At 44.3% G+C, this 26,479-nt stretch overlaps 1 protein-coding gene across 2 annotated transcripts in view; it reads right to left on the reverse strand.

Annotated features, from left to right (window-relative positions):
* Nucleotides 1-4,151: 4,151 nt before the first annotated feature.
* Nucleotides 4,152-26,479, reverse strand: part of rbm20 (RNA binding motif protein 20) — a 214,273-nt gene continuing 191,945 nt past the window's right edge. For both annotated transcript variants that reach the window (XM_080205310.1, XM_080205309.1), the window contains one exon: nt 4,152-4,674. In XM_080205310.1, the coding sequence (XP_080061436.1) occupies nt 4,552-4,674 (123 nt within the window). In that variant the 3' untranslated portion in view covers nt 4,152-4,551. The remainder of the gene's footprint in view (nt 4,675-26,479) is intronic.

Below are 26,479 nucleotides of genomic sequence, written 5' to 3' on the forward strand. Positions count from 1 at the left end.
CTATAAGACTAATTAAGGACCATTAAGCTAGTTGGAAGATTAGAGTAATTCCTGAAGGAGTTGGGTTCTTTGCTGTCCTGTTGGAACTTTGGCTTCAGTCTGCAGTATAGCTTTAAATGCTGTTGCTGCTTCCTTGTAAGTACTCCTCCCTTTCCCATTCATCTGCCATGCTTCTTGGCTGATAAGTCTATCCTTGCAAACAGAATGCACATTACTTCACCTGTGATGAGGGATCAATAATTTTCTTAGTGTTGCCATTTTTTCCTGCCCTTTCCTTTGAAAAATGCCTGGCCTCGAACCTACCCATAGGAACTACAATTGAGTCAGCAGCGTGCAGACCATTGCCCCTCAGTGTCAGAGAGTACTGACTTTCAGTTTTTTCTGTGTTGAGACCACAGATTCACTCCTGTTTCATTCCCTACCTCCAACAAAGGCAAGCTTACACAAAGAAAATAGTGCTAGCTTTGCAGATGGACAGAAACCTGGCCATGCAGGCTTTTACAGAACTACTTTATGGACCCTTTGGAGTTCATAAGTACACAAGAACATAAGAACTAGGAGCAGGATAGGCCATCCGGCCCCTCGAGCCTGCTCCGCCATTCAACAAGATCATGGCTGATCTTTTCGTGGACTCAGCTCCACTCATCCGCCCGCTCACTATAACCCTTAATTCCTTTACTGTTCAAAAACTTATCTATCCTTGCCTTAAAAATATGCAATGAGGTAGCCTCAGCTGCTTCACTGGGCAGGAAATTCCACAGAATCACAACCCTTTGTATGAAGAAGTTCCTCCTCAACTCAGTCCTAAATCTGCTCCCCCTAATTTTGAGGCTATGCTTCTGGAGTTCTAGTTGGAAACTAGAACTAGGGGGCATTCTAGAACTAGAACTAGGGGAATAGGCCATTCAGCCTTCTAAGCCTGTTATGCCTTTCAAGTACATCAGTGGCACAGTGGTTAGTACTGCTGCCTCACAGTGCCAGGGACTGAAATCTGATTCTGGCCTTGGGTCATATGGAGTTCTCCCCATGTCTGCATTGGTTCCCTCCCACAGTCCAAAGAAGTGTGGATTTCGTGGGATTGGCCATGCTAAATTGCCCCTTGTCAGGGGGATTAGTGGGGTTACGTGGATTGGGCCTGGGTACGATTGTTGTCAGTGCAGGCTGAATGGTTTCCTCATGTATTATTGGGATTCTACGATACTCGCTTTTGTTCCATATCTGTATCCTAACTTCATCTACCTACCTTGGTTCTGTAACCATTAATAATCTTACCTGACAAAAACATATCAATCCCACTATCAAAAATTTTGATTGACCCCATTCTACACAATTTTTTGAGGAGGAGTTCCAGAGTTCTAACACCCCAATGTGTGAAGAAGTTCTTCCTGATAACACACCACTACTGAATGATCTAGGTTTAATTTTAAAGTTACGTTCCCTTATTCAGGACACCCTGACCAGGAGGGAGTAAATTATCTCCACCTATCTGATTAATTGCTTTTAGGATGTTGGTCTTACACTGAGAATAGCTTTCAATTATGAATGAGGCTTCATTAAAAAGTTAACAATATTGTTATAAAAAATTCAACATACAGAAAATTAACAATAACCTCAGCGATAGGCACCTCCTCACAGCAGCACAACTAAGACTGGGAAGGACCATTTGATATCTGGTCACTCCTTGGTATAGTTGCAGACTTTTGAGACTCCAAAACACTGCACCACAACATTAGCACTGTTTAAGCATGGGAGTTTCTTTGTTAAAGTACATTTTGATAAAAAAAAAGATCAGTAACGTGCAGAAGACCAAAATATCAAATGAGACGGTTTGTGGTTTGACCTTTTGTCTTGATCCTATTTCCTATCTATGCTGCAATGCAACTGTCAAGACCCTTCTTTTTATCTTCGTTATTCTACTGCAGTATTGGTTGAGCATTATAAAAAGGAATCAATCATTGCTGAGTTAAAATTCTCTAATTTAGTTACATTCTACTGTGAATATGATTCACAATAGTTCTGCTTCTTTTCAAGTTTATTTGTTAGTGTCACAAGTAGGCTGACATTAACACTGCAATGAATTTGCTGTGAAAATCCCCTAGTCGTCACACTCCAGCACCAGTTCAGGTATACTGAGGGAGAATTTAGCATGGCTAATGCAACTAACCAGTGCATCTTTTCAGACTGTGGGAGGAAACCACAGCACCCACTGGAAACACATGCAGACACGGAGAGGACATGCAAACTCCACAGTGACCTGAGCTGGGAATTCAACCTAGGTCCCTGGCGCTGTGAGGCAGCAGTGTTAACTGCTGTGCCATCATGGTTTCTGATTGTCTTTTACCCATTTGAAGGTAGCTTATGAAGTCTACAAAATTCATGTGGGTTCTGACGAAAGGTCACCCTGACTCGAAACGTTGGCTCTATTCTCACACTACAGATGCTGAGAGACCTGCTAAGTTTTTCCAGCATTTTCTGTTTTTTGTTTCAGATTCCAGCATCCACAATATTTTGCCTTTATATTGAAGTTCATGTGGCATAGGTTAGAGACCTGGCTAAGTAGAAATTCTTTATTGCACTATGTTTAGCTGGATGCCAACCCATGTTGCAGAGGTGAAAATATAACATGCTAATAGCCAATGCACCTTCCCAGCACGTCTTTCAGACTGTGGGAGAAAACCCATGCAGACATGGGGAGAACGTGCAGCCTCCGCACAGACAGTGACGCAAGCCGGGTCTTGAAGCTGGGTCCCTGGCGCAGGGAGGCAGCAGTGCTAACCACTGTGCCACCGGAATAACCAAAAGCAACTAAGACATGAGCTGGGATTTCCCATTTCAGACCTCCCATGGCGGGGGCAGGAACTGGGAGTTTTTCCCATCTCAGTGCCTGGTGGTAATTCACACCAAATTGCACAATGTTGGGCTGGTTAAATATGCAATCAGGGTGGGCTGGATGCCCCACTGTCCTAACCAAGCGCAATGTTTCAAAAGACCCAGACATCAAGTTCCATATTGGGACCCCACCATAAGAGGTGGTGGCCCGGTGATTCCACAGAGCTCTGGTCTCCAGATTCAGCCATGCTTCCCTCAGTCCGCTCGCTGCTCAATGCAATGGAGGCCAGCGAGATGTCACGTTCCCGAGGATGAAAGGAGGAGGCTGAACCATCTGATCAATCCTGCATGGGAGGAAATCACCAGAGTGGTCAATGCCTATGGCCTCCACCAGAGGACTGCCCTGCAGTACCAGCGATGGATGCCTGGGTAAGTGAACATTCAATTACTTACACTTACTTCACTGAAATGGAGGGGGGAACATGGGCCTCAATGATAAGGACACCATCCATATAGCCCATGCTTTGTAGAGCTATTCAATATGAGAAGGTCACGTCTCATAGCCCCAGTCCTCTTTGTCTGCAGGTAGGGAAGTCACTGGAGGATTGTTGACCTTTCCACACAGGGCTCAAATGCTGTTTGGATGCAAGACGTTGAGGCTTTGAGAGCACCAGCAAGCGGCACGGTGGCACAGTGGTTAGCACTGCTGCCTCACAGTGGCAGGGGCCTAGGTTCAATTCTGGCCTCGGGTCATTGAGTGTGTGGAGTTTCCACATTCTCCTGTGTCTGCGTGGGTTTCTTCTGAGTGCCCTGGTTTCCTCCCACTGTCCAAAAATGTGCAGGGTGAGTTGATTGGCCATGCTAAATTGCCCCTCAGTGTCCTCAACCTATCACTGCATCCCCACACATTTCCCATGGCTAATCCATCTAACCTAGACATCTTGGGACACTATGGGGCAATTTAACATGGCCAATCAGCCTAACCCGCACATCTGTGCACTGTGAAAAGAAACTGGAGCACCTGGAGGAAACCCATGCAGCCATGGGTAGAATGTGCAAACTCCACACAGACAGCCACTCAGGTCTGGAATTGAATCCAAGTCCCTGCTGCTGTGAGACAGCAGTGTTTATCATTGTGCCACCATGCCATTCAAGCCTGGTTTCTGCTGTGTGCAACGTAATCCAGCACCATCCAGTGCCTTCAGGCGAGGTTGGAGAAGAAAATGATCCTGAGAGTCTCAGCAATAAAACAATCAATGTAAATCTTTCAATTAATTTTTTATTAAATTCATATCTGTTTTCCAGATATGACTTTCTAAATAATCACATTTTCTAATTAGTGCTTCTAATAAATAATACAGAGTTGGAAAAAAAAACTCATTTTAATTATCTGCTCTCGAATCAAACAATTGAGACATAAATTAATTACCCATATGAAATGGTCCAAGTAAAATTCTTTCATCAAACCAATGCATTTGATCATGATTGCAGTGAAAATTTAAAACAAGAAATTCCCTGAATATAATCTCTCTGGTCAATAAAAATAAAGAGAGAGATGTCTTTCTAAAGTACCGCATCGATTGAAAGGTTCCTCTCTCTCACTCTCTTTTCCTGTCAGTCCTTCCTTGGCCTGGTACTTATGCTTCACATTCTGGACCATAATCCTTAACTAGGCTTTGGTTCCATTGGTTCTTTGATATTGGAGACTCTAAACCGGCTGCTTCAGGATGGATTTGACTTTTTACTGTCAAACTGTGGTATGATCCCAACTTCCTCCTCCGTCCCAGGACTTCGGACTTTTTCCCCTTCCTTCAGACTTTCTTCAGCTAACTGTGACAGGTATTTCTGCAGTCAAAAGAAATGCCCTTCGTAAATAAGAGTTGCAAAAGGACACAAGATTAAACTTTTGCAAATGTGGTGCAAATTACAAAACTGATCATTACTCGGTCACATGAATTACTGGCTAAATCGTTTTAAGTTAATCCCTTTGTCATATGATGAGTTCTTTGTATTGGTGTGGAGGCAACTCGATGAGATTTTGAAACTTGTGTGCTTAAATATAAAGACCTTTAACGGTAGACTTTAAATATTTACAGTTGTAAGGCATTGTCAGGCATGATGGTGCCCATTTAGCCCATGCAGGCTTACAGACTTTATTTATTATTTGTCACAAGTAGGCTTTCATTAACACTGCAATGAAGTTACTGTGAAAATCCTCTATTCCAGCACCTGTTCGGGTACATGGAGGGAGAATTTATCATGGTCAATGCACATATCCAGTACATCTTTTAGACTTTGGGAGGAAACCGGAGGAAACCCATGCAGACACGGGGAGAATGTGCAGACTCCACACAGACAGTGACCCAAGCTGGGAATTGAACCCAGGTCCCTTCACTGTGCGGCAGCAGTGCTAGCATCCGTGCCACCCCTAGTGCCTCCCTGCTGTTACTCCTAGACTGCTCTCTGAAATTCTCTTACCATGTGACGGCATATATCACCCTGTGGGTGGTGTGGCCTGCCAGTCCCAAGTTAACTCTTGTTCTGCTGAGCACTTTTACAATACAATATATGCAGGCACATATCACACCTCAGACAGTTGACATTCTGATTGGCAAGAGAAAATAATATTCAAACATCTTAAAAATAGATTTTAAATATTTGTGACATTTATATCTTCTCTCTCATGAGATAAGCATCACTCATGCCTACTTTTCAAACTTGTCAAACCATCCAGTGAAAGATTACGGAGGGGATTTTCTGGCCATGCTCGCCCCGAAACCAGAAAATCCCGTCCATAGTCTGCCCCTCACCCTCCATTGCAGGCAGAACAGGAAAACCACCCCCTACTTGTAGAACAAAGTACAAATTAAATTTAAAGTATATCTTTTTTAAATTTAAGTTTATTTATTAGTGTCACAAGAAGGCTTACATTAGCACTGCAATGAAGTTAGTGTGAAAACCCCCTACTCACCACACTCTGGCACCTGTATGAGCACACCGAGGGAGAATTTAGCATGGCCAATGCATCTAATCAGCACATCTTTCAGACTGTGGGAGCAAACCCACACAGACACGGGGAGAACGTGCAGACTCCACACAGACAGTGACCGAAGCTGGGAATCAAACCCGGGTCCCTGGCACTGTGAGGCAGCAGTGCTAACCCCTGTGATTTGAAAAAGCTGGAAGGACTTCCATTTATATAGCACCTTTCACAAGCTCAGAATATCTTGAAGCACTTCATAGCCATCATTTACTTTTGAAGTATACTCACGGATGTAGGAAATTTTCAGCTGGCCACACATTCTAAAAAATGGGCTGGTTGCTCCAGCTCGTAGTCCAGTGCTTTTAGACTGATTTTAAAACAGTATAAATTGCCATAGACGTCCTCAGTTCAGCAGTACTATTGGCAATCCTACAGTAGGAAGTATTGTTTCACAGATCCCTGACATGGGGCAAATCTTTTACACAGATCTTTTGGGAAGGTCAGCCTCTTCCTTCAATGCTTGCCACCTGATATCGGATCACCACAACATTGGCTGATCACCTTGATGTCAATCATCATTTTTTGGATTTGGTTGTTGGTTGTTCCAGAAAGGTCATAGAATTGTAGAATCCCTGCAGTGCAAAAGGAGGCCCTTTGGCCCACTGCATTTGCACCGTCTCTCGAAGAGGATATCTTACCCTATCCCCATAAATCCACCTAACTTACACATCTTGGAACACTAAGGGAGATTTTAGTTTTAAACTGTGGTCAATCCACTTAACCTGCACATTTTTGGACTGTGGGAGGAAACTGGAGCACCCAGAGGAAACCCATGCTGACATGGGGAGAACGTGCAAACTCCACACAGACAGTAACTGAAAGCCAGAATTGAACACAGGTCCTGGTGCTGAGGCAGCAGTGCTAACCACTGTGCCACCTCTAGTGGTCACCCCTGCTATATTGATAAAGTCATACATCATCCTAAAATACCTCTGTCTGTATTGTACAGGACTTGCACAGATCTCCTGTACCCAGACAGTACAATATTCCAGAAACTAGGCTTCCTAACAAAACAGGAAACAAAAAAAAATCAACAACGAGAAGAATGTATTCAAAAAACCTACACTTTTTAACTCAGTGGGTGGAATTTTACAGCCCCCTTGGGGTAGTGGGTAGGACCGCACAAGCTATTCAAAAGCCCATTGACTCCAGCGGGACTGGAAAACCTGCCAGCAGCAGGGGTAGTAAAATTCTGCCAAGTATTATTAACTTAGACTGTGGATCCTCTGTAATGGTGCCTGAGTGTATGGAATGACAAAATTGTGAGGTGAAGTAGAGATGAGATTTCCACTGATGTGCTATCCATGGATTAGCTGTGAGTTCACCGAACATTCACGCTCAGATTTGATGTTTTCAATCTGTGGGCCGTAAGGATTCTGCTGCTTCAATCAGGCTGATTATAATCTCATCCAGAGGTCTTCCCATCCCCACCTCTCTCAATGTTAATATATTAATGGCTGCATGTCCGATGCCTGCTCCAGGCAAGTTGGATCCTATTTAAAATTGCACTCCACACCCTATGCCACACTATTAAATTCCAGTGTTATACCCCGCCCAGTTTCTGATTTGCCAGTGGGATTGGTGTTTGACAGCTGCTGAAGGGTAGCCACTCACTGGATCTTTTAAGGTCTGCTTTTCCAGCAGAGTTTCCAACACTCAGATAACTGCTTCTACACTTTTACTGCTCAGCAACTTTTTGGTAAATTTTCTCTACTTACTAAAGGAGACTTTCTTGCTTCTTTCTGAATGCAGAAAGACTGGGAGGAGGAGTGTTAGCCTCAGAAACCACAATCACCAGCTTAGGCTTCTCAGATGGGGGGGGGCACCGTGAGTGGGTGGGCGTGGGGTGTGTGGTGGTGTACATGACTAAGGTCATATTCAATGCACAGAGTCCACAGGATGTATGGAAAGAGTAGTGCTAGCCAAGAACATGCTTCTCCAGGCAACTTACTGCAAACACTCCTGCTCTAGGGACTGTGCCTTGCCATTCCGAAATACTTATACCATTAGATCCTCTCAGTCTGCGAAAGGGATTATCAGCCTCATCTCTCAGGCTGCTGATCACAGCTACACTAATTAAGTGGCTCAAACCCACTTTGCTAGAGCTGAGCATTACTAAGGTTGTGGGGGAGGGGGGCGGTGGGACGGGTACATGACTAAGGTCATATCCAGTACACAGGGTCAGCAGAACATTTGGAAAGAGCAGTGACAGCGGAGAACAATCTTCTCCAGTCAACTTACTGCAAACATAGAAACTAACATAGAAATTAGAAGCAGGAGTAGGCCATTCTGCCCTTCGAGCCTGCTCTGCCATTCATCTTGATCATGGCTAATCATTGAATTCAATATCCCAATTCCCCACCACTTCCTCTCATATCCCTCGATCCCTTTAGCAAACTCCTGCTATAGGGTGTGCTGCCTTGCTAGCCGAAAATATTTATACACTAGATCCTCTCAGTCTGTGAAAGGGATTATCAGCCTCATCTCTCAAGCTGCTGTTCACAGCTACATTAAGTAAGTGGCCAAGACCCACTTTGCCACGGCTGAGCACTACATTAACTTCAATCAACAGGACTAATCTTTGTCTAAGGAGCTGACTTCCTTCACATCCTGTATTCGCTTGAGCTCATCTACAAGGTTTTGCTTTACAGAAGGTTTTTTTTAAACTTTACTGTTTATACAAAGAGCTCCCCTTGTGTCCTAAGCACGGCTGGTGAAAGTCTGCTGTACCCCGAGGTGGGCCCCTGCACTACTGATGGCCAGTGATGTCTGGGTACTCGAGCCTGTGAGGGACCATGCCACAGAGGGCTGCCCAGACAGTCTGGCCCAACTGAAACGATGTACTTGTTGTGGGGCTGGTCCCAAGAATGCTCAATGCTGGATGTTGTCCTCCAGGCTGAAGGCCCAGGTAGGGGGTCTGCTTCCCCAGGGACAGGGGGAGGAGAAGGGCCTTGCCTAACCCAGCAAGACTGGATGGAGATCTCAGAAATGGTCAGCCAAATTGGGGTCACACTCCATCCCCCCCAAGCCTGGATACAATGCTGCAAATGTATCAATGATCATGTTCAGTTTTCCAAAATAACTACTCCATAACTTTTGAACTTTGCACGCGTTAATATGAGAGAGTGTGGTATTTGGAGAGGGAGTGAACACCCAGTTTCATAAATAGTGAAAGGGTGGTAGAAGGATGTGCAGGGTCAATGGGGAACCAAAAGAGTCATTTTTGCAGGGTGAGGTACCAAATGAACATTTTGGATCTGTTTTTGCCAACGAAGAAGATGCTTCCAAAATCACAGTGAAAGGATGTAGTTAAGGCGAACAATTGGCAAAGAGGAGACGTTGGAAAGATGGAGAGTTAATAAGTCACAGGAACAGAATCAGATTCATCTGGGTTTGTGTGGAAAATATGGATGGAAATTGTGGAGATTTTTACCATAATCTTCCAGTCCTCCTTAAATTCCTGTGGTGATATCAGAGAACTGGTGTATTTACAAATGCCACACCTGTATTCAAAATAATGGGAAAGGATAAGCTCAGCAATTATAGGCCAGTTTAATCTTGGCGGTGGGAAAATCTTTAGAACAGGAGGCTGGAAGAAAATTAACAGTCATTTAGACAAATATTAAGGTAAGCCAGCATGAATTTGTTTTGGGCTACGGTGTTTAATGAACTCAGTTGAGTGGTTAAACAAGATAACACAGAGGCTTGATGAGATTAGCGCGGTTGATGGGCTGCTCCTGGACTTCCAACAGGCGTTTGGCAAAATGCTACAGAACAGGCTTGTCAGCAGAGTTAAAGCCAATGGAATATAAGGGGAAGTGGCAGTGTGGATATGAAGTTGGCTGAGAGACAGGAAACCGAGAATAGTGGTTGTTATCAAACTGGAGGATGGTATATAGTGGGGGTCCTCCTGGGGTCAGGATGAGGACCACTGATTTCCATTGTCTATTTTAGATGTAGGTGGGCACAGTAAGAAATCTCACAAAACCAGGTTAAAGTCCAACAGGTTCATTTGGAATCACAGGCTTTTGGATCACTGCTCCTTCATCAGTTGAGAGCAAATGAGGAAGGAGTATCTCTCCAAAAGCTTGTGATTCAAAATAAACTTGTTGGACTTTAACCTAGTGCTGTGAGACTTCTTACTGTACCCACCCCAGTCCAACATTGGCAACTCCACAAGATGTGGGTGAACAGGGCACAATGTCAAAGTTTGTTGGTGACTTGGTGGTGTTGTGAACCATGAAAAGAATGATGATAAACTTCAAGGGGACATAGATAGGCTGGGCGGAGATGTGGCAGATGAAATTTAATCTGGGGGGTCATGTGAAGTGATACATTTTGATAGAAAGGAGAGGCAATAGAAAAGAAACAGGTTGGAATTCTGAATGGGATATGAAAGCAGAAGGGCCTGGGGCTGCATATACACAAATTGTTCAAAGCGGGCAGGGCAGATTGACAAAGTTTTAAAAAAGCTCATGGACCTCAGGCTAGAGACAAAGGGTATGATCTTACCGGCCGCTCATGCGTGCCCCCACTGTAGCAAAGTTGGAGAATTTGGCGCTCAGACAAATATCCATTCACTGCAGCGGGATGGGAAAAATCCCATCAGTGTGAATGGTTATAACATTCCAGCCAAAGTGTACAAAAGCAAAAGGAGGTGATAGCTTTGTGGTATTATCACTAGACTATTAATCCAGAAACTCAGCTAATATTCTGGGACCCAGGTTCGAATCCCACCACGGCAGGTATTGGAATTTGAATTCAATAAAAAAAGTACCTGGAATTAAGAATCTATTGATGACCATGAAACCATTGTCGATTGTTGGGAAAACCCATCTGGTTCACTCATGTCCTTGAGGGAAGGAAATTTGCCATCCTTACCTGGTCTGGTCTACATGCGACTTCAGAGCCTCAGCAATGTGGCTGACTCTCAGCTGCCCTTGGGCAACTAGGGATGGGCAATAAATGCTGGCCAGTCAGTGATGCCCACATCCCACAGATGAATAAAAAAAAGATAAAAGTATCATGAAATACTAGTTTGGCCTCAATTGGAGCACTGCGATCAATTCTGGAAAACAAACTTTAGGGAGCATGGGGAGTATTGGGAGCGGGTTCAGAAAAGATTCACGAATATAATTCTGGAATGAAAGAGTTCAGTTCTGTGGATAGAGTGGAGAAGTTAGGGCTGTTCTCCTTGGAGGAGAGGAGATTGAGAGGGGATTTGACCGAGGTGTTCAAAACAATGAGGGAGCAGAGAGGGGGAACCAGTACCCATTGGTGGAAGGATTGAGAACCAGAGGACACTGACTTAAGGTGAATGGCACAAGATCAAAGGCAACAAGAACAACACACTTTTTTTAAAAACATAAGCTGTGGTGAGAATCTGGAATGCATAGACTGAGGGTATGTCAGGTTCAAATGAAGCATTGAATAAATATCTGAATGGAAAAAAAATGCTGTGGAGAAAAGGCCAAGAACCCGCACTAGCTGAATTGCTCTTGTAGAGAGCCAGCATGGACACAATGGGCCGAATGGCCTCTTTCTGTGTTGTAATCAACCTACAGTCCAATGGTAAAGTCAAGTTTATTGGATCACAGACGATCTGTAGAAATTACAGACATTGGTGTCCCCCACCCTGTGGCCTCATATAATTCATCAGAAAATGTCTCTTCCTTCAGCATATGACTTATTTGGATAAATTGTTACATTCAGTTGCACACTGTTTACTTATAAAACCTAACTAGGTGAAGTTAGTAAGCACTGAGACTGGCACCTGTTGTTCTTTGATTAGGGATCAAGTGAGTCAACGTCCTAAGCATGCAGATTGTCTTTATCAGAGGACTTTCAACAATCTATTTATACTTCAACATGCACCATGTGGCCAACTGTCTCTCAGTAGTTACGAAAGTAGAGGGCATGATAAAGTCAGCAATCTTCCATCTCCAATAGCGCTGTTTCTGCTCCCTGTGGATATACTCTATTCGATTCAAGCCTTTCATTTGACCTTTTGTTAATGCTAATATAACACCCTGGAGGCTAACTAGTGAGGTATTCAATATTAGTGCACCAACTGGTTCTATGCTTCCTGTACTGGACCGTCCCCAAGAAACTGTCATCTAGTTATCCTTCTCTGTTTGGATTTGAGGCAGTTACTTTTTGCTCTGACCACAGAACTAGCACATTCCAAATTTAATGAGCAACCCTATATCTTGTCAATTATTTCAGATGGCGGTGTTGTTTCACTTGAAGCTTGGATGTACTAACCCATCAGGGATTTCCAGAACTGCTGAACTGCCAGCAGCACTGCAGAACTAGCTGAAACCTCCTGATCTTTTTAAAGCACACTGTGTAATGTGTGGTTCACAACCTGCTGCAAGAACGAGGGGAGGCAATATTAAATAAGGGATGCAATTCTAAAAGGGCTACGGAAGCAGAGGAAGGGCGGCACGGTAGCACAGTGGTTAGCACTGCTGCTTCACAGCTCCAGGGACCTGGGTCCGATTCCCGGCTCAGGTCACTGTCTGTGTGGAGTTTGCACATTCTCCTCGTGTCTGCGTGGGTTTCCTCTGGGTACTCCAGTTTCCTCCCACAGTCCAAAGATGTGTGTTAGGTTGATTGGCCATGCTAAGAAATTGCCCCTTAGTGTCCAGGGATGGGCAAGTTAGAGGGATTAGTGGGTATAATATGTAGGGATATGGGGGTAGGGCCTGGGTAGGATTGTGTTCAGTGCAGACTCGATGGGCCGAAGGGCCTCTTTCTGCACTATAGGGTTCTATGATTCTAAGGAAGCTGGTGCTATTATATGTGCACAAATTACAGTCACAAATAGCAGTACTTGCATTTTAAATAAGAGACACAGCATTATTGTAACAACAATCCATAAAGAACAAGAACAAGAACAAAGAACAGTACAGCACAGGAAACAGACCCTTCAGTCCTCCAAGTCTGTGCTGCTCATTGGTCCAACTTGACCATTCGTTTGTATCCCTCCATTCCCAGGCTGCTCATATGACTATCCAGGTAAGTCTTAAACGATCCCAGCGTGTCTGCCTCTGCCACCCTACTCGGCAGCGCATTCCAGGCACCCACCACCCTCTGCGTAAAAAAAGTCCCTCTGAGATCGGAGTTATACCTCGCCCCTCTCACCTTGAGCCCGTGACCCCTCGTGATCATCACCTCTGACCTGGGAAAAAGCTTCCCACTGTTCATCCTATCTATACCCTTCATAATTTGTACACCTCTATTAGGTCTCCCCTCATTCTCTGTCTTTCCAGGGAGAACAACCCCAGTCTACCCAATCTCTCCTCATAGCTAAGACACCCCATACCAGGCAACATCCTGGCCAACCTCCTCTGCACTCTCTCTAAAGCCTCCACGTCCTTCTGGTAGCGTGGCGACCAGAACTGGATGCAGTACTTCAAATGTGGCCTAACCAGCGTTCTATACAGCTGCAACATCAGACTCCAGCTTTTATACTCTATACCCCGCCCTATAAAGGCAAGCATACCAAATGCCTTCTTCACCACCTTCTCCACCTGTGCTGCCACCTTCAGGGATTTGTGGACTTGCACATCTAGGTCCCTCTGTGTTTCTATACTCTTGATGGTCCTGCCATTTATTGTATAGCTCTCCCCTACATTAGTTCTTCCAAAATGCATCACCTCGCATTTATCTGGATTAAATTCCATCTGCCATTTCTCCGCCCAATGTTCCAGCCTATCTACATCCTGTTTTACAATGTTCATAGCTTTCCGCAAGTCCAGCCATCTTCGTGTCATCTGCAAACATGCTGATAACACCAGTCACACCTTCTTCCAGATCATTTATATGTATCACAAATAGCAGAGGTTTCCAGTACAGAGTCCTGCGGAACACCACTGGTCATAGACCTCCATATGGAAAAAGACCCTTCGACTGCTACCCTCTGTCTCCTGTGGCCAAGCCAGTTCTCTACCCATCTAGCCACCTCTCCTTGTATCCCATGAGCCTTAACCTTCTTAACCAACCTGCCATGAGGGACCTTGTCAAAGGTCTTACTGAAATCCATGTAGACAACGTCCACAGCCCTTCCTTCGTCAACCGTTTTTGTCACCTCCTCAAAAAACTCCACCAAATTTGTAAGGCACGACCTCCCTCTTACAAGGACCAAAAGAAAACAAGATGCTGGATTCAGACATTTCTGCACCTTTACATTTGGTGCATTGTATTATTTATTTTAATTGCATATGTTTGCTATTATCACCAACAATGAGGTTTAAAAGAAAAGGATTTCTTTAAAATGCATGTGTTATGTCTTCTGGTTGCTGTAAATTAGAAATAATCACATTACTTTGAGTTTTATAGGGTGTACTTTTTGCTTCTGCCCATGAGCTGGTAGAAGTGATAGACTAACACAACCCGCAACTTGCTGTCTCTTCAGCATCTGATTTGGGCGGTATCTCCACCCCTCCCTCCCCACCCCCTGACCTCCCCCAATGTTCTTTCTGATATCCAAAAACACCCCCTATTGCTGAAAGACTCCACCCCTCAAATGCCTGACTCCGCCACCACGTGAATGCTCCTCTCCAATGTCCGACTCCCCCTTACCTCCTATGCCCCCCCCCCCCCGATATCTGATTCATCCCCCCACCAATGATGAGACAGAGTACAGGAATCAGGTAGAGAATCTGGTGAACTGATGTGGCAACAATAATCTCTCCCTCGGTCAACAAAACGAAGGAGATTGTCATCGAGTTCAGGAAGCGCAAACGGGAACATGCCCCTGTCTACACTGTCTGTAACCCCCGTGACTTGCCTGGACTTGCAAAATCTCACTAACTGTCCCGGCTGGAGACAGTACACATCTCTCTAACCTGTGCTTAACCCTCTCTCCACTCACATTGTTCATACCTTTAAGACTTGATTACCTGTAAACACTTGCATTCCAACCATTGTTTTGTAAATTGAGCTTGTGTCTTTATATGCCCTGTTGTGAACAGAACTCCCACTTACCTGACGAAGGAGCAGCGCTCTGAAAACTAGTGGCTATTACTACTACCAAATAAACCTGTTGGACTTTAACCTGGTATTGTGAAACTTCTTACCCTGTCTACATCAACAGGGATGAAGTACAAAAGGTTGAGAACTTCAGTTTTTAGGTGTCCAGATCACCAACAACCTGTTGTGGTCCCCCCCATGCTGACACTATAGTTAAGAAAGCCCACCAACGCCTCTATTTTCTCAGAAGACTAAGGAAATTTGGCATGTCAGTTACAACTCTCATCAACTTTTACAGCTGCAATATAGAAAGCACTCTTTCTGGTTGTATCACAGCTTGGTATGGCTCCTGCTCTGCCCTAGACTGCAAGAAACTATAAAAGGCTGTGAGTGTAGCCTAAACCATCAGGCAAACCAGCCTACACCCATTGACTCTGTCTACACTTCCCGCTGCCTCGGCAAAGCAGCCAGCATAATTAAGGACCTCACACGCCCCAGACATTCTCTCTTCCACCTTCTTTCGTCGGGAAAAAGACACAAAAGTCTGAGGTCACATTCCGACCGACTCAAGAACAGCTTCTTCCCTGCTGCCATCAGACTTTTGAATGGATCTATCTTGCATTAAGTTAATCTTTCTCTGCATCCTGGCTATGACGGTAACACTACATTCTGCATTCTCTCATTTCCTTTTCTATGAATGGTATGTTTTGTCTGTATACGCGCAAGAAACAATACTTTTCACTGTATGTTAATACATGTGACAATAATAAATTAAATCAAATGTCTGATTTCCCTGGATAAGTGACTCTCTGACCTCCACATCCCATTTGTTTACTTTAGATACTTACCTTCTCCCTGGTCTGTTGTTATTTTCAATGTTATATTTAAACTCACCTGCTTCATGGCAGCTAGTGGCATAAAAATGGAGGCGTGTCCTCCCTTATCCTGCTCCTTTTACACTTCTCTGGAGCCAGGAACCCACTTCAGCATTTTAGCACAGGGAAGTCACTACAGAATGACAGTTCACCACTGAATGCCACTCTGAAGAAGCTATGACCCCTTGTTGCTTGCTACGTTTTGATAAGAGAGGGGATTAAAGGTTATGGGGAGAGGGCGGGAAAGTGGAACTGAGCCACGACAGATCAGCCATGATCTTATTGAATGGCGGGGCAGGCTCGAAGGGCTAGATGGCCTACTCCTGCTCCTATTTCTTATGTTCTTATTTATGACTGCAGTGCAGAAGTGAACATGTGTGTCACATCTCAGGCTGAAAGGACAGCACTCAAAGTCACAGATTTAATTGTAGAACATTATTTAATCTGCTGTACTGGCCAACTCCTTAATCTGTGCTATGGGATCTCCAACCCTCAAGGTTCAGGTGACCCCATTTGTAGGATAGAGTGTACCTTACAGTATCTTACTGGAGAACTGGATTATATCTAATACTCAAGTCCACACACAATCAGCTATCACCATGACATCCCTCCCTTATTAGACCAGAACCATGATTTTTCCGCTTGTCCCAGTTTGCAAACAAACTTAACAAACCATTATCCTAACTCACTGAGTAAATTAATTTCTTCTATTACGAACGTCGGTTAAGCCCAGGGTATCACAGTCCAATACAGCTTCAGTCTTTTGTTCAGTATTTTGGGAACTGTTGGGCCCGATTCTCCCATTGCGATGTGCTAATTTTCTGGCACGTGGGACTGGGAGATGCGCCTGTCGGCCACTTTGCGGGATTTGCACATGTATTCCCGACACATGTGCATCTCCCACCGCTGAGGAGCGGGCACGGTTGAGACCATCCTGGAAACCAGTGGGAATACCAGGTAAGTGATTTTAATCTATTTTTAATGTAATTTAAATGTGATTATCAGGTCTGGGATTGAATTCTCTGGGCCTGATAGCATCTCCCACCCCACCAGGAGTATTTCACTCTGGCGGGGTTTAGAGTAGCTCCTCGCGTACGGGACACTAGCAGGAGACCCTCTGGTCAGTGCAGGGGCAGCAGTGTCGGAAGAAGATGAATGATCTTCGCTCAGCCAGGGTAAGTGAACCATCCCCAGTGATTCTAGATGAGTGACGCTAGCTCATGAGGGTCTTTTGATAATGATTAGTACAAAGCCAAACTTAGCAATCACAGTATGATGGCCAGGGATGGAGAAGATTGAGGAACAGTTTGTCAAACCATGTCATGGATGTCAACTTAGTAGACCTCACCAAAGCACACTTATCATCTAGACCATGGGAGGATGTAGTTGTGTATTTCTTGGGCCCTTCTCCATCAGAAGAAACCGTACTAGCGGTGATGACTATACAGCTGTTACTATGATGTCTACTATGATGTGATGAAGTCTACAACAGCAGGAAAAACATTGTCTGCAGTGACTGAAATATTTGAGGCACGGTCTGCGATTCACTCTGCATTCGGAAAATGGGCCACAATTCATTTCACAACCCTTCACAGGTTACATGCAAGGCATTCACCATCATAGAGTAACCCTCCAGTAATGTTCACGGACAAATAGGGAAGTGAGATAACAAAACCATTCTTAGAAAAATGGGTGAGGGTAGCTGAGAGTAAAGATTGGAAGGACCGCTGTCAGATTTGGCTATGTATACAGCAACTCCATACACTACAACGGGAGAGAGTCCAGCTGAACTCTTATTTGGACACAAAGCGGGTGGTTTTGATCCTGCACTCTCCAGCAGCGGGAAGATGACACATGCTAAAAATCCAGAGAGTGCACTTTCCGCCGGCAAGTTTCCAAATTCTGATTTTACCAGACTGTTCACCGATGGAGTGGCGTGAAACATGCCACAGGACCACAGAAAGGTCATTTTAACACAGTAGCTTGTCACTCAGAATCCCTACAGTGCAGGAGGCCACCATTTGGCCCATCGAATCTGCACCGACAACAACCCCATGCAGGCCCTATCCCTATAACCCCATATATTTAGCCCAACTAGTCCCCCTAAGGGGCAATTTAGCATGGCCAATCCATCTAACCTGCACATCTTTGGGCATTGGGAGGAAATGAAGCACTAGGAGGAAACCCATGCAGACATGGGGATCTCTGGATTGTGAGCTGAATTTTCAACATGATTTCATGTCGATGCCATTTCCAACAGTTTTACAGCAGCGTGAACCTGATGCCTTCACCACTGAGATGTATTTTGGAGGTGAGTGCTTAGGCAGCCAGCACTTTTCGCAGTGTGCACTGCTCAGGGAACACCTGAGAGGACTCAGAGGACACAGATACATTTAACTCGGGACTAGGGGTGGTTCCCAGAATTTCAGAGAGTGGGGTCACTTGCAGGCCTTCTCTACCCTTCATATTGGGGCTCCCCTTGCTGTAAAGGAGTTGTGAAGCTGGTAGGCAGGCAGCACTTCCCGTGTCCTCCTTCCTGGGTTCCTGTCCATAACTGCAGCTGAGGGAATGCCCTTCCACAGTGGGGACTGGTAAAAAGATGGGAGGGACATAGCACTGTCATTTCAGACACCACAGGGACGTGGCACTGGGTAAGCCTGGTGGCCCGAACAGACAGAATGGAGGCTCTGTGGGTGAACAAAGTGAAATTTATTGATAAACAATCAGCACAGAAAGGTGACCTTCCTGCAACAGTGCCTATATTCAACCATGCCCACTAAGTGGCTATGGTTTAATCTTCCTGACCCTCCCACTATCTCAATTCTCCAAGTTTCCTACTTGGATGTTCTATCAGATGTCATCCAATTCTAGAACTTTGACTGTCTTTCCATCGCTCTAGCTGCTACTGCTCTGGGTGTCACATGAATGACCACACACCAGACCAACATTTCAACTTCCTTCTCTAGTGAGTCTCTCTGTATTTGATCCTCCCTGTTGCTAAAACAGCACTTAGCAACATTCATCTTCCCAATGATATGAATCACCTTTTGTACTTGTACTGCTGGAGTCTCAAACCCATCTTTCCATTCAGGCACCTGGTTAGGATCTAAGAGAATAAATCATCGCGAATGGCTTGTGATCCATCACTAATTTAAACTCAATGTCGAGCAAGTATGCATGGAATCTTTCACATGTCCACACCAGTTCCAAGTGAAAATATCCCCTCTCCACAACCATTCTCATTGGCAATGATTTTCAAAATTTTAGCTTGCATTTCCATCAGCACTGCTCCTGATCCTACTGGACCATCATGCTGTGACTTTCATTGGTGCATCTGGGTCATAGCATCAAGGTTTGCGTACTTGTCAAACTGTCTTTCAAAGTTCTGAAGGCAACTTTCTGTTCTTTCTCTGAACCATTCACTCTATCTGATCAACTTACTGAATAACTCAGCCAGGAATTTATCCATTGCAAAGTTTGGAAAATACCTTGCACAATAGCTCACATGTCCCAAAAAGCTTTGCTGGCACTTTATAGTTCATGTGCCTCTACTATTGCTTCTATCTTGTCTTTAGCTGGATTGATTTTGCCACATGAGTTAATGGCCCATGAATGTTAACCCTGTCACATGCGGCGATCATGTATTTACCACAAGTTCTGCTAAATGCAATCCAGCCAATACTGATCTCAGCTTCTTGTGTTGACCCTCTCTATCGGCCTCATGAATAATGATGACATCTGAGATGTTGGCTCTTCCTGGGATCCCTTATATCTCCTGAGGGATTTTGTGTTAGTAGTTGGGAAATCTCTGGCGCCACATTGATGCCAAATAGTAATCTCTTGTGTCGGTAAAGTCCACAATGAGTGACAAATGTTGCCACTTTCGATGAATCAAGATGAACCTCCAGCTGGTGGTGTCCCACATTTAAGTTTAATTCGTAAAATATCTTGCTTGTTGACAACTCTTGAAAGGCTTTGTCCATCGTGGGAATTGTGCGATATGCTCTCACTATTGCTTTATTCACCTGTTGCATTTCAACAGTCTGATGTCAGCATTTAGTTCAGGCATAGACACGGCAGGACTCATCCATGATGTTGCTCCTTCAGCTGGCTCTGTGACCTCTCGGTTGACCAATTCCATCATTTTTGCCTCAGCGTTCCCTCTCGGTGTGAAAGTAGTTATGTGTGCAAGTTGTGCTATAGCTTCCACGTCCTCATCAATAATTAACCTCACTTGGTGGTTATGTAACTTCCCAATTTCTTGAAACACTGCATCACATTTCTCTCCAAGCTTTACGTGGGATTTATAGTCATAGAAACAGAGGTTTACAGCATGGAATCAGACCCTTCAGCGCAACTTATCCATGCTGCCTCTTTTTTAAATCACTAAGCTAGTTGGGACTAGTTGCCCACATTTGTCCCACATCCTTCTATACCCATCTTACCCATGTAACAGTCTAAACACTTTTTAAAAGACAAAATTGTACCTGCCTCTACTACTACCTCTGGCAGCTTGTTCCAAACACTCACCCCCTCTGTGTGAAAACATTGCCCCTCTGGACCCTTTTGTATCTCTCCCCTCTCACCTTAAACCCATGCCCTCTGGTTTTAGATTCCTCTATCTTTGGGAAAAGATATTCACTATCTGCCTTATCTATGCCCCTCATTATCTTTTGACCATTAAAAGATCACCCTTAAGCTTCCTACGCTCCAGAGAAAAAAGTCCCAATCTATTCAGCCTCTCCTTATAACTCAAATCATCAAGTCTCAGTAGCATCCTAATAAATCTTTTCTGCACTCTTTTTGCAGCTTAATATTATCCTTTCTATTTCACAGAATTCACTTTCAATCCAAAGTGAGTCTTTGTCTTCAGTTTCTCTCAGTTCTCTACCAATGATGGGTGCTCCCAATGACAGAAACCATGTATTCTATTCCTGTCCTCCCCCTCTGCATCTTCTTCAATTCATCTCACAGTTGTGTTCCTTTCAGCTCTTTCCTTTATAGTTTGCCAGATTTCCTTCTCTATTCAGCTTTGCTTCTGCGCTTCTTGGCAAAGTCATTTTTGCCCCATGTCTTCTGCGTATCTGTCCCTTGGCAGGGCAGCAGGGATATTTTTTGCAAAGTACTGCAAATTACCACATCTGAAAGACTCCCTCTCTCAGATTTCTGCTGTATTTACAAGTACCTGGATTCCATTGTGCCATTTGGTCAACCTTAACCTGTGTTTTGTCATTGACAGAGGCGGGACCAAGTTTCACGCTGTGAAATTGTCCACCCAGTACTTCCAATGCAACTGCTATTTCCCAAATGTGAGCCTGCGATGTTGGACTACCAGATTAAGGGAGATCCAATTCAAAAAACTGGCGCACAGATAATTCTCTAAATTTGCACCCCTTTATTGTGGAGTCCATGAGATGTAGACAAAAGTTGTAGGTAGAAGGAGGGTTGGAATGAGGCACTCACTGAGTGTTAAAATGGGTGGTGAGGGCTTGAAGGGCCTGTTTCTTGTGCTGTGCTGTTCTTTGTTCTTTGTTCTTTGATCCATAGAATCCCACAGAATCCCTCTGGTCCAGAAGGAGGCCATTCAGTGCATCGAGTCTGCACTGACCACAATTCCACCCAAGCCCTATTCCCATAACCCTAAGCATTTACCCTGCTAATCCCCTGTCAATTTAGCAAAGCCAATCAACCTAACCCGCACAGCTTTAGACTATGGGAGGAAACCCATGCAGACATTGGGAGAATGATCTAGTTATTCAGATCCGTTGCAATATAATTGCATGTACCCATTTGACACCTGCCTCAAATGGGTCATAAACTCAGCTTCTGTTTGCCCTGTCTTTCTGTCTCATCTGGCAGAGGATTTATCTTTGGCTTCACCACATAAAGCTATCACTGCATATTCCCAATGTGCCTTTTCTGCCATGCCAGGCAAGGTCCTGAAATTCTCCCTTACTAAAACAGCCGCATTGATCAACAATTAGGCACTGTGCTTTCTGCGTCACCATCGTCACATCCAAAACCAACTTCAAACTCCTCCAGCCATGCTTGCCATTTCATGCCGACTGTCCTGGCATCGCTTGTCGGATCAAACAGCTCAATTCTCTGGACTGCAGACGTATCAGTTCCAGCAAATGCCATGACATAATCCTAAATATCTCGGTATTAATCATTGCTGCCAATGTCACATTTCAGTCTGAAAGAACAACGCTTGACGTCACAGATTTAACTGCAAAAGGATATTATTTAATCTACCATGCTGACCAACTCCCTAACCTGCAGCGTGTGACCTTCAACACTCCAGGTCAGGTCACCCCATATAAAGTACAGTGTACTTTACAGTATCTTACCTGAGCTCCTGATTATACCTGATATCAAGTCCACGCACACAATCTGCCATCACCATGACAGTGGCTCCCTGAGATAAAAATCTACATAACAAGTAGATCCAATTAGTTGATTGCTTCGAACACAAGAAAAAATGGTTTAGTGTTTAGTCATCAGAACTTGGTTCTACCATTAGTTATCCTACTTGATGTGATCCAAACAGATTTTTCTTCAAATTTGAACAAGATAAATCTGCATACATTCATAAGAACATAAGAACATAAGAAATAGGAGCAGGAGTAGGCCATCCAGCCCTTCGAGCCTGCCCCGCCATTCAATAAGATCATGGCTGATCTGTCGCTGCTCAGTTCCACTTTCCCGCCCTCTCCCCATAACCCTTAATCCCCTCTCCTATCAAAAACCCATCAACCCGCGTCTTAAAAATATTTAGCGAGGCAGCCTCCACCACTTCAACGGGCAGAGAATTCCAGAGATTCACCACCCTTTGAGTGAAGAAGTTCCTCCTCAACTCCGTTCTAAACCGCCCCCCTTTTATCTTGAGGCTGTGCCCCCTAGTCCTATTGTCTTTTTTGAGCGGGAAGAGTCTTTCCACCTCTATCCTATCCATTCTCACCTTCCATCAGTTATATTTTGGTATTCTCATTAGTTATCCACATTTTGTACACTTTTTCCAGTCTACACATCTATTTCAACGTTCTTGACTAGCCACCCATTTTGCACCCTCCAGAAGCTTGACCTCATTTAATGCTCATGCTTCCCCTGTCCATACCAAGTCCTGTTCACCCCAAGACTCTTTAATGACTTACTGATGTAGGAATGACTAAATCAAAAAATCCTTAAGAGGCTGCCATTTGGCTCATCAAACCTACATTGACAGCAATCCAACCCTACCCCCATATCCCCACATATTTACCCTGCCACTGCCCCCCCCCCCCCCTCCAAACTAGTGTCAGTTTAGCATAGCCAATCAACCCAACCCACACATCTTTTCAGTGTTGATTGAGGGCTAAATATTGATCAGGACATTAGAACACTCTGCTAGCGTGTTTTAACATCATGCCTGAAGGGCAGCATCTCCCAACAGCACTCCCTCAGCATTATACTAGAGGTAAGCCTGGATCTTTGTGCTCAGATCCTGGAGTGGGACTTGAACCCACAAATTTTATCACTTCCTTTGTCTCATTATGGTTGTGTGAAATACCTTGGGATATTTTACAATAAGAGCACTATATACACAATGCTGTTTTCACAATAATCAGACTCTATTTGATCCTGAAACAAGAACACAAAATGCTGGAAAATCTCAGCAGGTCTGACAGCACCTATGGAGAGAGAACAGAGCCAAAGCTTTGAGTGAGTCTGGCTGACGCTTTGTCAGAGCATCAGACTCAAATTGAGTCATTGATTTGGTCACCCAGCCTTAAAACATTGGCTCTATTCTCTCTCCACACATGCTACCAGACCTGCCGAGACATTCAGCAAGTGTCCTGCCCGTCTCTGGACTGTAAGATGTCTCACAACACCAGGTTAAAGTCCAACAGGTTTATTTGGCAGCACTAGCTTTCGGAGTGTCGCTCTTTCTTCTTGAGCTGCCAAATAAATTTGATGGACTTTAACCTGGTGTTGTGAGACTTCTTACTGTCCCTACCCCAGTCCAGTGCCGGCATCTCCACATCATGTCTCTGGACTGCCAAGAGACCTGGAACAGGAGCAGAAACAGGAATGAGATGGGCTACTCTTGCATTATAAATTTGGATTGTGAAGGCATGGCACTATTGTCACTGCACGTTGCAGACAATTTTAGTTTGATCATTTTCTGGGGACAGGAGTGATAATATAAGGAGGCACATGCACTAAAATCCCACTGCAAAATAATCTACACACTTTCAATGGTCATGGCCCCTTAAGTAATTACTAAAACCATCACTGCTAAAAAACTAGGCTTCTGTGAATTTTAATGTTTCTCCCCTTCAATAAAAGTGATCCACTCTACAAAGGGTTGTGAACAAAGCCCGGTCCATCACGCAAAGCAGTCTCCCGTCCATTAACTGTTTACAGTTCCCACTGCCTCGGGAAAACAGCCAGCATAATCAAGGAACCCATGCGCCCTGGAGATGGGGTAGGATTTTACAGTCTTGTTCTTCCTGAAACCAACCCGAGGTCAATGGACTTTCCCATGTTCTGCCCCTCACCCACTCAGATTCTCATGGTGGGTGGGTCGGTAAAATTCTGGCCATACTCTCTTCCCCCTTCTTCTGTTGAAAAAAATGCAGAAGTCTGAGGATGTGTACCAACCAAACAACTTCTTCCCTGCTGCAGTCAGACTTTTGAATGGACACACTTCATTAAGTTGATCTTTCTCTGCACCCTAGCTATGACTGTAGCACTACATTCTGGAGCCTCTCCTTGCCTTCACTACATATGATATGCTTTGTTTGTGTAGCATGCAAGAAATAATATTTTTCACTGTATATTAATACATGTGACAATAATAAATCAAATTAAATCTTGGAATTACTTGCAGTTGCAATTACGTGCAATCTCAAACCTATATCCCACTGCACTTTCAGTCTAATTCTTAGTTTTCACATATCATAAGACCTATTTCCAGGACTCCAGCTCTTGTCTATTCAAACACTGCAGCAGCCTTTTCAAAGCAATTGCTGGGCTGGCACGTACATCCTTGATGTATGAATAAGTAGAACACAAATAAATCATTTCAGACTACCAGATTCTTGATAGAAGTATCAACTGAAAGGTACAAGAAATTGACTATATGATGGGTGGAACGGTAGCACAGTGGCTAGCTGCCTCAGTTCCAGAGACCTGGGTTTGATTCCTAGCTTAGGTCACTGTCTGTGGAGTTTGCATGTACTCCCAGTGTCTGCATGGGTTTCTTCCCATAGTTCAAAAGATGTGCGGGTTAGTTGTATTGGCCATGCTAAATTGCCCCTGAAGTGTCCCAGGATGAGTAGGTTAGATGGATTAGTGGGGTAGATATGTGGGGTGTAGACTCAATGGGCTGAATGGCCTCCTTCTGCACTGTAGGGTTTCTATGATATATTTTGAACATTGGCACAAAGCCGATGGACTTCAGAGGCCTTTCCTTGGTGTAACTAATGTCTTTGTTCTCAGATTGAAGCCTATTCTATCAAGTCAACCAAACAGCGACAAAAACATGTTTACAAGTTAACTTGTACTTTTTCCTCTCTCTCCCCCATATTTAGCTGCTTTGTATACAGCCCAAGAACACCTCAAAAGCCATTCGCACAAGTACTCACGCTGATGTTTAAAATGCTCATATTTTACTTTAGTTTTCATTATTATCCACTTGTCCGTCTAGTCCCTTTCAATTTCAGTAGGTTTCCAACCTCTTTATTTGTCCCCAGAGCTCTAAAACTACCAGGAAATTTCTTCTTTTCTAACAGAGCATATTTATTTTAAACCACTGCAGTCTAATTAAGACAAAAGTCATGCTGTTACTCTCTAGTCATGTATGACAGTTTTTAAAAAAAAATTCATTCATAGGATATAGTGTTGCTGGCTAGGCCTGCGTTTATTGCCCATCCCTAGTTACCCTTGAGAAGGTGGTGGTGAGCTGCCCTCTTGAGCCACTGCAGTCTATGTGGTGTTGGTCCACCCACAGCGCTGTTAGGAATGAGTTCCAGGACGTTGGTGTGCGAATTGGAGAGGAGCTTGAAGGTGATTCCATGCATCAGCTTGTCCTTTAGAGTGGTAGAGATTGCGAGTCTGGAGTGTGCTGTCGAAGGAGCCTTTATAATTCATCGCAGCGCACCTTATAGATGGTGCACACTGCTGCCACTGTGCGTTGGTCACGGAGGGAGTGAATGTTGAAGGTGGTGGATGAGGTGCCAGTTTTGTCCTGGATGGTGTCAAATTTCCTTAGTGTTGTTGGAGCTGCACTCATCCAAGCAAGTAGAGAATATTCTGTCAAACTCATGACTTCTGCCTTGTAGATGGTGGACAGGTTTGCAGTACCTGGAGGTAAGTTGCTCTCTGCAAAATTCCCAGCCTCTGACTTGCTCTTGTAGCCACGATATTTATTTAGCTAGTCTAGCTCAGTTTTTCAGTTAATGGCAAACCCCAGGATGCTGACAGTGGGAGATTCAGCGATGGCAATGACATTGAATGTCAAAGGGAAAAGGTTAGATTCTCTCTTTTTGGAGATGTTCATTGCCTGGCATATGTGTGGCCTAAATGTTTCTTCCACTTTCCTTCTCACTTTTCTATAATCTGTCCTAACCGAATCCGATGTTCCAGTTTTTAATGTTGACTTTTTCCTCTCAATTAGTCAACTTTTCAATCTTATCATATTATACTTACTACTTCCATGATGCTCCCCCACATTTAGCTCACCAGCCTACGCAATATAAATTTGGTTTTAAAC

This window comes from Carcharhinus amblyrhynchos, chromosome 17 (genome assembly GCF_965287045.1).
Source record: "Carcharhinus amblyrhynchos chromosome 17, sCarAmb.v2.hapA, whole genome shotgun sequence".
In the NCBI taxonomy this organism is placed as follows: Eukaryota; Metazoa; Chordata; class Chondrichthyes; order Carcharhiniformes; family Carcharhinidae; genus Carcharhinus; species Carcharhinus amblyrhynchos.